The 17,224-nt window shown below is 42.8% G+C and overlaps 1 protein-coding gene, 1 long non-coding RNA gene and 1 other non-coding gene across 9 annotated transcripts in view; all 3 read left to right on the top strand.

The window, feature by feature from the left end:
• The window catches only part of LOC116216789 (uncharacterized), an 84,076-nt gene extending 83,076 nt beyond the window's left edge, over positions 1–1,000 (top strand). For all 7 annotated transcript variants that reach the window (XR_014884391.1, XR_014884392.1, XR_004160247.2 and 4 more), the window contains one exon: positions 172–1,000. This is a non-coding gene — a long non-coding RNA (uncharacterized LOC116216789). The remainder of the gene's footprint in view (positions 1–171) is intronic.
• A 6,176-nt stretch (positions 1,001–7,176) lies between these two features.
• Positions 7,177–16,922, top strand: COPS8 (COP9 signalosome subunit 8). The gene is made up of 8 exons (XM_003207367.5): positions 7,177–7,334; positions 9,608–9,678; positions 10,698–10,746; positions 11,815–11,947; positions 12,842–12,949; positions 13,358–13,420; positions 14,525–14,566; positions 15,486–16,922. The coding sequence occupies exons 1-8, from the start codon at positions 7,188–7,190 to the stop codon at positions 15,563–15,565; spliced, it is 693 nt and encodes a 230-aa protein (XP_003207415.2). The 5' UTR covers positions 7,177–7,187; the 3' UTR covers positions 15,566–16,922.
• Positions 10,291–10,362, top strand: TRNAP-AGG (transfer RNA proline (anticodon AGG)). The gene has a single exon. It is a non-coding gene; the product is annotated as a tRNA-Pro (tRNA).
• Positions 16,923–17,224: the final 302 nt, after the last annotated feature.

The following is a 17,224-nucleotide window of genomic DNA, read 5'->3' as shown; positions in this document are numbered from 1 at the left end:
AATGGGCCAAGGTTTGACAGGCATGATAATGCCAGTCTAGTATGTACCAGTGTGGCAAAACTAACTAACTAGGCTAATATGGAGAAAACCATTCACAGTGATACTGGCATTCAAAGAAGGTGGAAATGATTTGGTAATAATTTGCTAATATTATGCTTTCTTTTCATTCAGCTTCCACTTGTGGGCTGTTTGGGATCATTAAATAAATGTCACAGGAACTCTGGAGGTGGTAAGTAATCAGAGCAGCCGGGAGAGCTGAAACAACTGCAAGGGCAAGAAAAATATTTTGCAAAGGAAACTTCACTGAACTCTTCCACAGAAGACAAAGGAGGTGAAAAGGAGCAACTTTCTGTTTCATTTTGAATGGATATTTTTCCACTCTCATTGCTTTCCGGAAGACAAAAAAAAAAAAAAAAAAAAAAAAAAAAGTCAGCAGAGATGCTTTCATCAGAAGGTAATTCTGCTTGAGATGTCTGGTAGATGAAGCAAGGCTTTCGTTGCTCTGCTCTCCCCTCTGGGTCTGGGATGGGTCACCTTTTCCAACATGAGTGCTGGGATGCAGCTGGCTGGTTTTCCAAGGACGTTGGCATTGGGATGCCCTTGAGGCCCAGCCCTTTCTGCTAGGGTTGTGCAATGCTTTGTTTTGGTTCACAGGCAGAACTAAAAGCAGAACTTAGGGATCTCATTTATTGTCAGTCTGGAACCCATTTGAGGAAAACTGATCAAACGACAATGTTATGAGTTGCACTCTTGCTGCTGTTGTTGTCATAAACTCACAGAGTTCCTCATTTATGGAGTGTGCATGTCTCTTTTTTTTAGCCTGGGAATTGTTTTAATGCTGAATGCTATTGTTCCAGTCTTTTAACCAACTTTCTTTTATTGATTACTACGCTCCTTTTAGATTTGAAGTCCCTGCCCATGCTAGAAGCCCATCTCCCCACACCGCTGCCCCATTAATGATATCAAACCAGTAACTTCCAGCAGAGCACAGACCCCACGTCAGCACTCCCCAAATCCTGCAGACCCATCCTCCCATCAGGCCAATCAAGACATGATTAAGAAATCACAAAACCCACAGTGAGAGGAGTAAACCAGTGTGGACAATGGCGATGCTAATTGCCTGGCAAGTCTGTACTCAGCATTTCAAGGATCCTTTCCAGCTGGCTATGCCCAGCCTTATCCTTCCCAACACGGAGGCAAATTTGCAACATGATTATGGTGGCTGCATCTCTCTACCCCATGCCAACTCGCTGCAAGCTGCTCCTGTTGGATGTCCCACAGTACCAGTGCATTCATGTGTGTCTAGCAGTGGGAAACCCACCCTTACATAGACCTATATGTAACCTCTTTCTAATCCCTTTTTGCCTCATGCCCTCTTCTGACAATGCTTAGTCCCTATATGAATGCTGTGGGAGCATCCCTGTCGTACCTCTGGCTCCTGATGCCCAAATTCCATTGCAGAGCATTACCATCCAACCTCTGCACACCTGTCTGCTCTTTGGTACTGCCTTCTCCATTTGCTCTCCTCTGTCTTTTCTTTTCTTAGAAAGCTTCATTTTATGTGAAATCACCAAGTCACAAATATATCTATAGGAATGTATGAAGCTTGTCATAAAACCCAAACCTCTCTAACGAAAAACTTCTGCTAGGAGAAGCAAACTCTGTTTCATGTTGAGAGGCCCCAGGCACACTATTTGGCAAAAAGACTGCAGGAAGAGGCTCTGCAGGACTCTTGCTTTTACCTGCTGTTTCCTGAGGAGCCAGGAAGATGTCCTGCGTGGGATGGAAGGGGAGTGCTGGGGACATCCTCTCATGCTGGCAGAGGAAGTGATGGATGGAGAGGTAGGACAAGACCTCTCCCTCACAGGGACTTGGATGAAAAGCCTGCTCTGTGAAATATTTATTGTGTGGCATGTCTGGTGGAGGTAGATTTCTGTCACCAAGCTTTTTTCCTCTTGCTTTGTATCCATCTCACTTCCTTTTCAGACCCGCCTTGTTCCAGCATTTATGGAAAGTATGTGGCAAAAGACCAGAAGAGCTAATTTTTCCTGTTCTTGTTTCAAGAAGTGCTTCCCCCACAGTCCTGCCTACAAAGACTCGGGGAAATTCAGGATGGAAAGGACCTGTTGGTTTGCTTTCTGTGCTCCTGCCAGAAAGCTTCCTATGCAGTGCAGTCCTCAGTGCGTCAGCTCTTCCAGGTTTAAATGATGAAGGTCTTTTGCTGAGATGAAACCTTCCTGTGCTGTGACAGCATAGATAACGCAGGGTTGAGAGGTCTTTGTATTACGTGTAGACCTCAAAGTGGCCCAGTTGGAAGGCAAGGTCAGCACCAGTCCTGTTTGGACTTCTGGTCTGGTGTTGTTCAGGTTTGAGCTTTCCCCTTACCTGCTCCTGTGCTTGCACCTCTGGTTGTAATGACCTGAGAGTATCCCTTTGCTACATGCATACACCAAACCCAGAAAGGAGGGCTGGCCTGTTTAAAACCACAGAGGTTAACCACTTCTAAACACGAGATTAAAGCCTCTGTGTTTGCTTACCAGACGGTCTGCTTCCAGACTGAGCACAAGGCAGCTGCATTGTCAAGATGGAGATGCACCCACCTGCATGCAGCAAATGCAACACAAGGCATTTGCTGACTTTGGTTGGAATCTTGCTTCGTTGGCTCCTCATCTGCTGAGCTTTTCAAGTGAATATGGTGCAAATGCTCAGAAGTGTGAAATGCTGACAATGAAAACAGACAGCAAGCTGCAGCAGGATATCAGCATTGCACACTCTGCTACTTCAACACCCACAAGTCCCCAGGGCTTGATACAATGATGTCCACAGCTTTTGGGAGTCATGGTGCCACTTCTGGCTAGTGGATCCTGCCAACAAGATGCAGCTCTGAGCTGATCCTCAGAATCCAAAGAGCAAATAAGCACCACATTTCTAGTCGTAGGCCCAAATAGGTAGGTCTGAAGGGATGCTCTGGAGGGTCCCCACACCATGAGCAAATCCTCAGCCACATATGTGGGGCCACATCTGGATGTGAACCAGCTGTTGGCAGCCTAAGCCACAACACACAAAGAGGCCATTGCAGCACAGGCTTTGGGTCACAGAGAGGAAAGCCCGGGAGCTGGTCGCAAGCACTGGGGCCATGAAATCTGATTCTGTTGGATGTTATGGGCAAGAAACCTTGAACATCATGGACAGGTGGCTGGGGCTTGGGAAGGGGCTGTAACAAGGCATCGTGGACACAAGATCCTCTTTGTTAGGATGCTGCTAAAGGAGAAGTGACCGTGTGAGAGGTTTCGGCACAGCTGCCTGAACTCCTTACCTCCCGCAGATCAAAGCCTGCCTTTCTAATTGTGTCTTTTATCACGCTCTCCAAAATGCTCTCCTGCCATCCCACTGGGTTCATAGGGGGAACAGGTGTTTTTAACAGGAGATTAATAGTTTTAAAAGCGTGCCCTGAGAGGCATGGCAGTGCATCACGCTCCTGTTGGGATGTGGGATGCTGAACCTGGCAGGGAGGTTCATACCAGAGCATCTCCCTTGCTGGTACAGGATGCTGGTCCCACCTCACATGGACGATGATGTGGGGTTGCTTTAGGCAGAGCCTGAGCTGTTTAGAGGCTGGCCAAGCACAAGCCAGGTTGTCAACGGAGGCACTGAGGAGCTCCCCAAGCTCCAAGTGCCAGCAGCACCCCTGGGGTGCCCCATGCATCCCATCCTGCTGATAAGGGTAGGAGAGGCACTGCTGGGGAGCTCCTGCACAGGGATGGTTTGCAGGAGTCGAGTGCCCCACTCCATCACTCAAATGCCTCATGCTGGGCAAGGGATCCCCCTACACCCCCCAGATTTCTTCTTTTGCACTGAAGATCCTCCTGTCTATCCCCTCAAACCCCCTCTGCTGGACCAGGGATTTCCTCTTTTCCTTTCCTCAAAACCTGGGGGATTTCTAAGCAAATGAGTTGAGTGGTGGATGGTGGAGAGAAGAGATGTTATGTTGTTCAAAGATACTGAATGTCTTCACCGTAGAGGACTGAAGTATGTGGAGAGCAAGAACTGCTGGCTCAGGAGCCAGGGTTATTTGGAAGGGGACAGAAACTTGGCTGAGGATCCCATGGAACAAAGCAAAAACAGGAAAATGCATAGACATGCCTCGAGAGTCATAAAAACAAAGTTTAGGTTAAGTACACACAGGGTCTCCTTTTCCCTTTGCAGGTTAAGAAAGGGCAGTCTGTGCCTGCAGAGCTGCTGGCAGAAGCAATTGCTCCACTTTTTCCTTGCCCATACTTGAGAACAGTGGGAAGAATAGGGTGGGGTCTCCTTTTTGTCCCCCCCCTGCTCCCCAGCATCTCTGGTTTAGGCACATTCCTTTGATTATAATGCCATGCCTGCACGTTGCTGTAAACACCTGTCTACAAAGCGCCATGTGATGCAAAGCAGCACCTTAAATTCACAATGTCCTGTGAAAATGAAACAACATTGGGTTTTCTGGGGGTGGGAGGGGGGTGGAATAAATGATTGGGAAAAAGAATTTCTTAGCAGTGTTCTCAGTCTTGGGGATATCCTTGGATGCTCTGCCCCAATGCCAGAGCAGCGGACTCTGCATCTTTGTGTCAGGGCATTCCCAAAGCAGACCTGAGCTGTTTGGGTTGGCTGCAACATTACAAGAGAGTAAAGTGGTTGCAGGCTGTAAGCACTCGGAAGAGGGCTGGGTGTAGGAAATGGCCTCCTCTGGGCACATCAGCCACTCGCTGCTTCCTCTCCGCCCCGCACAGCCCATAAAAACAAGGTGTTTGTCCTCTTTGATGGCAGCGGGTAGCATCAAGCAGGCTTTGATGTCATGGAAGGAAATAATGTATTTAGGCACAGCCCTTGCTCAGGTCAGACACAGTTAACATAAATCAGGGTACTGAGGAGATGGGGAAGGGTGTGGAGAAGTTCAACTTGACCCTTTACCACCATTTTCTTTAACTTTCACATTAAATTAACTTCCCTATTGTTCCGTATCGCTGTGTTACATCTTATTTTTCCCATCACCATTCTTTTGTTCTCTTGAAAAGCTTTTGAACAAGATGAGAAAGGGAAACCTTTAGTCATCAGCACTGCAGTGCGTGCCTTCAGATCCCAGACAGCACACGAAAGCGGCAGGGGAAAAACAGAGCTGCCACAACACCCCCAGCAATCGCTCTTGGAAATGGCCTGAGCCTCCTTTGAAAACAACCTATAGCTCCTTTGGATGCTCAGTACTGCAGAACTCAAACCCATTTCCACCACTGCATTAAGATTCATAGTGGGCGTAAATGAGTTTCTGAGATTTTTGTGCCATCGTTGCCATAAGGAGTTGAATAAAAATCACATTAAATATACTTTATACTTCTGCAACAGCTGGCAGCCAAGTCTTAAAGTGCTTTCCAATCCCACGGGCCAAGAGCAGAACCACGATCCTTTCAAGCCAAAGAAATTTCCCATTAATTTAACCTGTCCAGATTTGCCAGGGGCCAGATTTTTAGTGCTTAAATCAAAGAGAAGCTCCCCAAAAAAGCAGATCAGCCTGTGACTGACCACTGGGCTGACCCATCTCAGTCACTGTCTGGAGATACGAGATGGTGCCCACCAGGCCATCAATTGACACGGGAGGGGACAGCCTGTGGGAGCTGGGATTTATAGATGGATCCTGCTGGAGCTGAGATAGAGATGAGACTGGGTTGTATGTGCTCTCCAGAGGGCAGGGCGTGTGAAGAGTGGCTGAGGGTTTGTTCAGCCTAGAGAAGAGGAGGTGATGTGAGAAGTGTAAAAGATGCAAAAAAATCACATTCCCCTCTTGCACGTTTCCTTCCCAGAAATGCTATCACATCCTTAAGCAGCTATTGAAAAGCTGGAGCAGAGAGAGAAGCAGCATTGCAGGTGTGCAACAGGGCAGGTTTGGGCTGGATTTGTATTCTTCCATGAAATATTTCACTTCCAGAGGCTGTTCTTCACTGGGTGGAAGCTCTCGCAGCATGGCTGTGGGGTATGGGAGAAGTGATAAAGAGGAGGGCGAAAAGCAAGCAGAGAGAAAGAGAGAAGGAAAAAAAAAAAAAAGAAAGTGAGAGGGAAGGGGCATTTCTAGCTATATTGCTTGCATGGAATCTGTGGTTCTGGTGGTTTTGGGAAGCTCAGCTAACAGCACTGGAAAGCAACACCTTCTCCCTTGTCCCAGAAGCTTAATGAAAGACTGTAAAAAATAATATATGTGTATATATATATATATAAAGGTGCCTGGCTGCCCCAAAACAGAACGAGATTCTGACATGCTGGGGACAGTGGGACACTTGGAGGCGGTCAGGAGATGAACTGGAGCAGAACAACAAAACTACCCTCCTATCTCGCCAGGTTTTATGCATTTCCTTTGCAGCTGGTGCCCTCTCGCGGAAAGCTCTCACCACTCAATTCTGTCTGTTTTTCCTAATGCAAGAGCATCGTCCAGCAGCATACAGGAGCCGTAGCATTGCCCAAGCCCAGCACAGCCAGTGGGACCCAGGGTGACCTTTTGGGGGCACACAGCTAAATCTGCATTGGCATCTATCTGAATAAACTGCTCTGGCAGATTGTTATGGTATTACCTCTCTTGCAGGTATGCAGCTATATATCAGTAATAGATATACATCTAGGATACACTTAGAGGATGTATACATAGAGAGAGAGAGACACCGCATTTTTGCCATTCTTAAATGGATATACCCTGGATCCTGTATCTTGTTTATACATATATACATGTATCTCCTATAAATATATGTGTGCAGATATGGAAAAAGTATATAGAGAGATGCATATGAAGATATGTATGGAGATGAAGGAGGTAAATAGAGAGGCACACCTGAACATAGGTATGGAGATACGCATGTGAATATTATATCCTACACACAGATATATGGGCTGTAGCATGCTATACACTCCATGTGTAACATCGCTAATACATGACCCCATAGGCAATGCATAAGAGTGGAACCCAGCCACCCGTTTGCACCCAGACCCACGGAAATAAGAGGAAAAGGCCAACTCTCTCCCAGCCCCGAATCAGCACTGCGCTGCCCACGCCCCGCCCCCGACGTTTTGGCCATGCCCCCAATTCTCTGTCCCCGCCCCACAAGTCCTCCAGAGCATAAGAGAACTAGAGAGAGAGAGGCGGCATGCGCTCTCGAGGGCGGAAGTGCGTCATGTCTGTGACGGAAGTGACGCCGAGGCGCGGCCGCCGCCTGAGGGGAGGCAGTTGTGGCCGCGGGAGGATGCCGGTGGCGGTGATGGCGGAGGGCGGTTTCGGCTTCAGGAAGCTGCTGGAGCAGTGCGAGACTCAGGAGCTGGAGGTGCGGGGGGCCGCTGCGGGGTTGGGGTTCGAGCTGGGCGCTTGTGCTGGCGGGAAGCGCCTCGGATCTGGCGGGGCTGCAGGGGAAAAGCGATGGAAGTCCGGTTGTGTGCGGCTGCCGTGTGATTGAGGAAAGGGAGGTGTTGGAAGGAGGTGGGCAGTGAGCTGGGCTGGGAGAATTGCGTCTGGGTTTGTGAGGCTTTGGTTAGAGGGTCTGTGTTGGGAACTTCCTGTGTGCTGTTCTAAGTTTGGGTGTGTGAAGAGTTCCTGAATCTGATTGTGTGCAGTGCTGGCCTATCATTAAGGCCGACATATATCAGCATTCATTGCTCAGTGTTCATGAGCTTAGATCAACAAAAGGAGTTCCTCGCATACAAATATCATAACCCCAATAAGCGTGAACAGTTTCCATATTCTTGGAATAGCTGTGTTGCAGCAACCCAAATACCTCATAATACTGTGTTAATAAACATAATACCAAAATCCTGTGGTATTATGTTTATGCTGCCATGATGATCCTAATAGCCATTCTCTGGTGATATCCACAGACCTCTCAGGAGGGGTCTTGTGGAGTTTATGGCACTTTTCTAAATGTGAAGCTTGTGCATCCTACCGTAGTGATTTGAAAGAAAGGAGAAATCTTTTTTTTTTTTTCCCCCTTTTGCACACTCTTTAGTGGTTCTGAGATTAGATTCTGTTATCTTCTCAACTGAAAAGAGAGAGTTGATGTAGTCAGTGTTTGCTCGTGGGACTTAACGTTTTTCAGCTTGCTGTTGATGAGCAGCAGAGTTTTACAGGGGAAAGAAAAATTCTTAAATGGAAAGAGGCACTGCTAATAGTTCTGCAGCACTGAGCCTCACTTGGAAACAAACAAAAATATCTTCAGTTTCAATTTCTTGTTTCTCTGCTGAGCCCAGGTGCACCCTCATGCTTCTGCCATGGTGCTGCAGCTTCTTAGTATGCCCTAATTCAGTGGAAGGGCACTATGAATTTGTGGAGGAGCTGCTGTGCTGGAAATATGGGCAATCCTCAGGTGATGGGTGTACATGTATAGTGAAGAAGTGTACCATTGTACTATGTGGAAGAGTTGTGTGTTTTAGTTGGAAGCTGTATAGCTGAGCAGATCCTCGAAGGAGCACCTGGACAGCACGTACAGTGCAGATGTTAATTAGGGAAGTGTGAGGAGAGGGATAGTTAGTGTAATGAAGCGGTGCTGCTCCTCAAACAATGTGTTAAGTTGCTGTACTAAATGGATTCCTGCTGGGAAATGTCAATTCATTTGCAGCTTATTTCTAAATTTGAATAAGAAGATAATGGCATATATAATAGCCTTCAGAGCAGTTGTTGTCTGGCCTGGGCAGCTGGTTTGAGCCTGCCTTGTCCTGGCTTTGGCCTGTGGGCTGCCTTCTGGGTGTCAGGAGTGGAGCCCAGGGGGTTTGGGGCTTTGCTTCTGCATATGAAGGCAACCCTTCCTTGCTTCCCTGCTGCGACACCTGCAGAGACTGTTGTATCTGTAGGTGGGTAACGATGCCTGGAAATGGTGTCAGAATAGCTGGAGATGATGCCTTTTTAGTGACTCAGCTGATCATCTCCTTTTGGCTTTGGTGAACCTGTGAGTTGCAAGTGTAAATAAAGTGGCTGTGTAATTGGCTTTCTCCGAGTCCTTTCTACACTGCCCTTTTCCAATAAGCTTTTTAGCTATTTATCGATCTTTTCTTATCAATCTTTTTAATGATGGTAGACTTTCAAGATTTTATGAATTTATTACAATTTTTTTTCTCACTTGTATCATTTATGAGGTCTGCTGAAGTGTGGTTAGTGTCAAAGCTTGGCTGGGATTTTTAAGAAGCTCGAGTGCGCAAAGCAACTTTCTGGTGTGGTGTACCCTGAATGGAGCTGAAGCTGAGGTCAAGATAGATGACTAGGAGATGACGTTATTGACTAGAAGAGGTGGTTCTGAGAAAGTATGAAGTTGGTTGCTGCTTCCGTGAGCTAGAGCTAGGATGTTGGTGTATTGAAGTACGTGATTTTTTTTTAATGGCAAAAAAAAGTAAGCTTTGTAAGTAAAACTTAAGGCATATACAAGTTATTTGTCATAAAGACACAGCTGTGTTAATAAAGTATTGTGATAACTTTAGTTGTAAATGAAGCATATAAGCCTCCAATGACTTGTCCACAGCCATTGCCTGATACAAAAAAAACTCCCTTAAAATGCTCTATTTTACTCAGCTGCTTTTAAAATATGTAATCAAGTGATTTGCATTTGTTCTTTAGGCTCCTGGAGGAATCGCAACACCCCTTGTTTATGGCCAACTTCTAGCTTTATACCTGTTGTATAATGACATGTAAGTGGCTCTTAATCTTTAACCTCAGATATCGGATTTGTTACTATTAGCCTGGCCCAGATTGATATGTAGTTACTAGATTACTAAGTCGTGTGACTAACAACGTGTGTGTAAGTAAATGCTGTCATCTTAAAATAAACAATTAAGATTAAAAAAAAAACCGAACAACCAAATTAAGTCTTTCCACCTTTACTCTGTTAGGAAGAGTTCTCCTATATTGGCACTTCCCTGCTCTCCCTGATTATAGGGAAACAAGTTGAGTTTTAAAAGTTGCTTCTGGAATTGGCTCCTTTGGAAAGTGTTGAGTGTTTCAATGTTTCGACTTGCAGCTTTTTAAGGCTGCATTTCTTTTAAGTAAGATTGGAAGATGCTGCTTGTGTCTAAAGTTATCCTATGGTAACTTAAAGCTTTCTGTATTAAATTATGAGGAATGTTAGTAGTTTGAACAAGCTAAATCTGTATCTCGATCCCTCGACTAAAACCCTAGTCCTTTAAATGTAGCTTGATGGATTATTAAAAGTAAGAATTTGATTCTTTTCACTTAAAATTTTATTGAAGTGATGTTTATTTATTCAGGCAGAGTAAATGACTTTGCAGTGTGAAATGCCTGTCGGCTCGTTGGTCTAGGGGTATGATTCTCGCTTAGGGTGCGAGAGGTCCCGGGTTCAAATCCCGGACGAGCCCTTCTTTTCCAGGTTGGAACTAGATGATCTTGAAAGGTCTCTTGCAATCTAAGCCATTCTATGATTCTCCCAGGGCAAATTCCATCCTGTCCTGAGTTGCGTAGTAGATTGATTCAAATTAATTTTGATCAACTGATATTGTGGAACTGTGCCATTAACAGAACTTGTACCATTAACAAATAATAGTGTTTCATTTTTAGCTCATGCTCTTAAGTTTCTGTTTTTGTTTTATAATATATCAGTATGTTATTATCTGTATATATTTATAAATACACATAGGCTGGTGGGGGGAGGTGTTCAGGAAAGTCACTGAGAAGTCTTTTAAATTTTCTTTAGGAACAACGCACGGTACCTTTGGAAAAGAATCCCTCCTGCTATCAAATCTGTAAGTACTTCATAAAATTCCAGTTGATACTAAACCAATTTCATGTAAGCTTGAAAACAATGACTTTTTTTTTCTCTGTGAGGTTTCTGTTTAAGTAGCCTTGGGCTTGGTTCTGTGCCATGAACACACGACCAGTAGATGGCATGCTGGTCTTCCAAAGATCTTCAAGTTGCAAATCTGACTATTGCTTCTTTTCCTTCTCAAGTAATCTCATGACATAGAGTTCTCTAAATCTAGAGTTTTTATTAGAAAGCCTCACGATAAAGAGTAGTCTGCTGGAGGAAAGCAGAGACTCTTGTTTAAATATGTGATTTTTGGGCTGCAGTTGCACTGCATGTGAAGATGCACAATAACTTATGCAGTGAATTATAACTTGATGTTAGTTGTACCATCAAATTTAACTCTCTGAAGACACTTCATTTTGCACTGCCTTTGGATCCAAGATGCATTTTGAGGCTTTAGCGACTTAAATCAAAGATATTACTCTATTACCCACACTGGTGTTTGCTTATTCTTCTGGTAGAATGGTGTTCATTCTGAACCTGTTGACCAGTGTGCAACACAGTAGAAGTTAAAGAAGCCCTTAAAACCATTAGTGGGAAAGCAGTTGTAGGGAGCATGGTACCATTTTAAATGTGATTCATGTTTAAAACTTTCAAGCTAAATTGTTTTCACTATGCAAACAACATCTGCACTCTGTGAAGCCTACATTGAAGGAGGAAACATCTCTTTGAGGAGAAAATAAGTTATGCTTATCCTTTGGCAACTCCAGTCGGCAGTCTGAGTACAAACTATCCTTTGTGGTTTTACCTGCTTTGCCAGCCTGAATTGATACAGCTGCTGTGAGCAGACTTCACTCGTGTGGGTGGTAATCTTTGGCAGAAGGATGGATCAGGAATTAGCAGTAATGATAGTTATTAAAACAAGAATTCCCAGTGCTCCTGTCTTCATCATTACGTGTATTGATATCTGCTTGCAATGGGGAAGGGAAGATAGTAGGAATGAGTTTGTACAGAATGGTCATTGTAGAGGATAGACAACTCTGGATTAACTCTTCTGTTACAACAGGCAAATGCTGAGCTTGGTGCAGTTTGGTCAGTAGGACAAAGAATCTGGCAAAGAGACTTCCCAGGAATCTATACAACAATCGGTGCACATCAGTGGTCTGAGACTGTTCAACCGATCATGGAAGCACTCAGAGGTACAAACTGAGCTCCTGCAGGTAGCACATAACCTGAAGTTCTCTGTGGATGTTTTTGGCAAATGGCTACTTGGGATTGCTATGATCCAGTCTGGTCAAGAAATGTGCCAAGATTCTGTTTTAACTAGAGGATTTTAGGTGTTGGGTGTAAAAGAGAAGCATGTTGTTGTATGCGCTTCTTGGAATTTCAAATACAGTTTCTTTTATTCAGTGATAGCACGATGGTCTATTAGATACACAACTTGGTCAAACTCATTTAACCAAGAATGTTGGCAGTTTGGTTTAGCATTTTAGAACCTTGTGATGCTTATAAAAGTTTCTTTTAAAGGTGGCTTTAAACAAATGGTGTAGCACATGTAGTCTGTGTAATATTAACATGCAAATAACCGGACTTGCTACTAGAGGGCACTACAGACTGCTAAGAAACTTCTGAAGTATTTTGCAATAATAAGTTTTCTGTGGTTTTAGGAACAACTGCTTTGCAGATGCTTTGCTATCAAAGCAGACCTGCTGGGGGAAGAAAGGCATGAATAGTTGTAACTAATTGCTATTTTTTAATGACTTTTTTTAATGATTTTCTGGTTTTGAACAATTTTGAGGCAAGCTTATTTCTAGTGGTAAATACCATCCAAAGCTGAGTTTCCCAAACTGTAGTTTGTCTGCTAATGGTCATGCCCAAACTGCATTTGGAGATGAAATGCTATCCCTGAGGGGTTTTCTCATGGCATAAGCAAGCTGTTGTCTCTATCTGTGACACTTGAGACTTGAATAAATTGTTGGGAAGGAGAACTTTGAGGTTTTAGTGGTTATCCAAACGGATTTTGTGCTGTTTGAATTGAAAACATTATCTCAGATTTCCTAGCTATGGAGTTTACAGCATTTTTATCTTTCTAGATGCAACTAGGAGGCGAGCTTTTGGACTGGTTTCTCAGGCATATACCTCAATAGTTGCGGATGATTTCGCAGCCTTTGTTGGGCTTCCTGTAGAAGAAGCTGTGAAAGGTACTTTGTTTCAGTTCCTTGATTTCTGGTCAGAGGTACAGGTAGTGGTAAATAGCAACATGTATACAAACTCAGAAATTTTCATGAAGAAAATTGGTGAGGCAGTAAATAGTGGTAAATTGCTTAGCAAATAAGAGTTTGGGGTAAATGCTTTACCACTGTTGTTTTCCTCTTCTGTGTGTGGGTGTGCCTAAGCAATTCACCAGTGAACAAAAAGTGAAAGGTGAGAAGGCTCACCTGCTGTTAAGAGCTTGTTTGCTGAACTAAATGTCTGAATGCCTGTAAGAAATGTCCTGGGTTTGTAGCAGGGTGCTGAGGTGCTTTTATATTGGTCTTAGTGTGCATCTGTTTTGTTTCTGGCAGTTGTATAAGGTTTGTTCTTACAAATATAAAAACATGCCTTTTCAGGTGTATTAGAACAGGGCTGGCAAGCAGACTTCTCCACCCGTATGGTAATGCCTAAAAAGCCAGGTAGGTGGAGCTGTTATTTCACTAGACATTGAATTGAACATTTTCTAATAACTAGATGCTAGTTTTAATTAAAATTTTGCATAATATTCTTTCACATATTTTATGTGGACGTATGCAGCTGTGAAATATGGAACGTTTATAAAATGTAGGAAGTACAAATTAGTGAGTTTAGTTTAAGGTTACAAGCAGTCTGGGTTAAACTAAATCCTCCAATTAACATTTTTAAACAAAAGCAGACAGGATATGCTACAGTTTCTCCTTCTCCTCCTCTGCTGTTGGCTCTGACTTGGTGGAACATAAGTTGGATGACCTCAAATGACACATTTTAATTTAATAAAGATGAGCAAAAAATATACCATTTTTGAACCTGGGAACTCTTGTTAGGAGAAGCTGAAGTTCAAGCAGAGATTAAGAGATCTCTGTTCTGAGGACCTGAAGTTGTTGGTATAAATTCCTTTGCTTTTCGACTCTCGTGCTGTTAATAACAGGATTGACACTTCTGCAAAAATACTTTTTCCCTAAGGTTGTATCTAAGGCTGTTTTCTGTCTGAAACAATGATGAACATTAAGCTGTGAAGGCAGAGATGTCTTCTCTTAAGCTGTATGGTACAGCTCTGGAAATAAGAGTCAAACTGGCACGTAGCTAACATCTGTAAAGCTAAGGGCAGGAGGAGGGAAGAATCTTCTGTATGGGCAGAATTCTTAGATGTTCAGAGCCCGGAACATCTTAGTAAACTTGTGTCAGGCAAGGTGCTGGAACTGTTTTCTCTGGGGAAGCATAACCAGCCAAAGTCCTGAGCTTTTACTTTTGACCAGTTTCTTTTTCCTTGAAGTGCTTGCAAAATAAGCTGTTTTAAGAGCTGCTGGTACTTCTTCTAAAAATTGGTTGCAGAAACTACTATTGAGGCAAAAAAAGGCAGTTGTCTATTTTGTAGCTGCAGGTGTTGTTCACAGGATGTTGAGCATTGTGCATTTTAACTCTGAAGTAAGACCTTGGCCTGAATAGGCCTAATTTTAATTACCTTTTTTAATGCAGTTTTGGCTTGGTGTATATATTGTTTAAAATCAGTGCAGTGGGTTAACTTCTGCTGTATTTTTCTATAGGTGTACTGGAAGCTTCCTTTAACAGATTTATTCCTTCATCAGGTATTTCCTGTTTATGTACAGTTTACTTGCACATGTTGAAGACTTGCTTGATTAATATAAAGAGTTTCATCAGCACTACAAAATGTGACTTGAATCCTAGAGAATTACGTCCATCCCTTACAAATAAATATAATTGGCTACTTACACATTTGCTTTTTTGTCCTATTATGTATCAATCTACATTTTAAGCAGTGCCCAAAATGTTTGCCAGAAGTGTCTAAAATGTAGAAATTTAATTTCAAGCCAATTTGAAGGGCAGTCCTGCTTCTCAAAACTGTTCTTTCGCTTGCCAGTCTTGTTTTAACATGCATTTGTAGACCTAAGCAGTATGTTCCTTTTAACTCCATTCCTGTTAACTTTTAAGAAGGAAAATTACATTGCATTAATTCTCTTACTGTTTTCCAGTCATTTTTAATTCCTGACTTACCTTAGTGGGTATTAACCATGTGTCTTCCAGTCTATCCTTACTCTACTGAGCTAGCATTTATACAAGTACCTGTACATGCACTGCCTTTCTCCACAACCTGTGCAGTGTTTTTGTTAGTCATATAGCCCAGTAGATTTATTATGTTCAGTATGACAACTTGTAAGGAAAGGAGCTGCTGAAGAGCTCCAGGAGTCTTTTCTCAAGTGGAGATACTGTCAATATCCATTATTCACACATTCCAGTATATGCAACACGTTTTCTGGAAGCATGCTGAAAACTGCAACTTGTCACCTTTGCTGTTAGTAACTCTTGGACAACTTGACGTTGCAGATGACAGAAAAGTAATCTGTCAGCTAAAGCTGTGTAGTTAAGAGAGCAAACTTAGGTTTGTGCGCTATCGGTGTCTCATGTTTAAGCTTTCCTTGCTACTGTGATGGATGGTTGATTTCCTTTCTTAATTTAATTAATGCAGTATTTGTTTTATTTTTCTAGAACCTGCTCCAGTTCCACCAATTCCAAATGAACAGCAGTTGGCCAGATTGACTGACTATGTGGCTTTCCTTGAAAATTGATGAACCTGCTTCTTTGTCTAGCACAACTTGGGAATCCTGTGTACTGACAGTTCTAGGAATCTGAGACCTATTTTGTATTTGTTAAATATTGCAGCATCCCCTTTCAAATGTGTAAAGTATACAGTGTATGTTATCCTAGTTTGTTTTGCCAAAGCCAGGCTAGCAATTGAAACAATCCTTTAACTTCTTTAATACTTGTTTAGTAGGTACACAGCAGTATTACACAGTAAGTTTTTTGTTGTTGTTGAGATGCAGAACTTTTTTTTTTCAGGTGTATCAAAAGTGGAGAAGAAAAATTTTGAATAATGAGACAGGTTAATGGTATTAGGGGGTTAATGTTACTTGGTTACATGCTTCTGTGGTGAGCACTGCAGTGCTTAGTGCAGGTCAGTTGATGTTTATCTAAAGTACAAAGTGACAGACTGCTCTATCTGCATCTGTAGAGAATGTTTTGATGAAAGTAACAAAGCAAACTTACAGTAACTCTTCTGGATGTTCTGACAATTTTGTTATAGTTGATCTTTTTTTCATTGTTGGTCTCTGTAGTTTAAATCTTCTTTCTTGTTTTGATTGAGATTTCACATTGGGCATATTTTTATGGCAGAATGATTGGAGTCTTTTAAGGAAAGGCAAAGATTTGCTTTGAGGAATAAATGTTTTGTTTTTCAGTACACATAGGACACTAGGTATTTTGCTTGGAAACCGTATCCTTCTCAAAGCCTGTCATGGTGTGGTTCTTTCCAGTACAGTGAACGTGGATCTGCTACGAACAGCTCTCACCTGCCTTTAAGCTTACTTTTCTGAATTACTTCTGCAGTTATGGAAATGGCTTTAAAAATCAGCAACCTAAATCAGATCAGTTCCCCTGAGTAGAGAAGCCAGTCAGGAGAAGGAGAATTTTGTGCTGCAATGTCAGTTTGAGGAATAAATGTCCTATACCAGAGCACTGCTTAAACTGAGAGCGGATTTTAGAAACAAAAAGATGAGTTGCATTCCCAGGCTTTTTACCACTCTTATGATGGTAAAGACTGTGGAAAATAGTGGTGCTTGAAAGGGCAGTGCATGCCATCACTCATTTCTAATCCCCCTTTTTCAACATCATGTTTAGTGGTTTGTTGATGTCAGGTGTGCTCTGTTATGATTGTTTTTTCAGTGTGCACTACCTACTGTACATTCTCTTGTTGGGGGGATGTGTTAGCAGGGAGGAATTTAAACTGTGCACTGCTGCTTTGAGAGCTCCCTTTATATGTAAACATTTAGTCAAAATGATTATTTATTTGAAACTAACCTAAGACCTGGATTGCTGAGTATGATGCAAACTTATCTTCAGTGATATTAAAGAACATGTTTACACTGACTTTGTGTACCTTTTTTTTAATTTTCTTCTGTGTGCAGTTCTTGTTTGGCTTGTTTTTTTTTCCATTGGATTCTGATTGGCCTAATTTGAACAGGGCTAGTTAAAGATTAGTGTAGTGCTTTGTCTAGACAGGTGTACAGAATGACTTCATGTTTATGTGAAAATTAAAATACTGGCCTTTAGGTGCCACGTAAAATGCACAAAGGTGTAAAGCACTCAAACTAAGTGAAAATTTTCCCTTCTGTGTGCATACATTGGGCAATATTCTTGGAGTTTTTTTGTGGATGCTGGTAATCTGTGTC

The sequence above is a fragment of the Meleagris gallopavo genome, chromosome 7 (genome assembly GCF_905368555.1).
Source record: "Meleagris gallopavo chromosome 7, MGAL_WU_HG_1.1, whole genome shotgun sequence".
NCBI classification, from domain to species: domain Eukaryota; kingdom Metazoa; phylum Chordata; class Aves; order Galliformes; family Phasianidae; genus Meleagris; species Meleagris gallopavo.
This window is presented reverse-complemented; position numbering and strand designations above follow the sequence as displayed.

Excerpts from the sequence above, each read along its gene's own strand:
- COPS8 (XM_003207367.5), top strand. The coding sequence starts at position 7,188 with ATGTCTGTGACGGAAGTGACGCCGAGGCGCGGCCGCCGCCTGAGGGGA. Across the intron at positions 7,335-9,607 it reads GCGAGACTCAGGAGCTGGAG|GCTCCTGGAGGAATCGCAAC; the intron begins GTGCGGGGGGCC and ends TTTGTTCTTTAG. Across the intron at positions 10,747-11,814 it reads TCCCTCCTGCTATCAAATCT|GCAAATGCTGAGCTTGGTGC; the intron begins GTAAGTACTTCA and ends CTGTTACAACAG.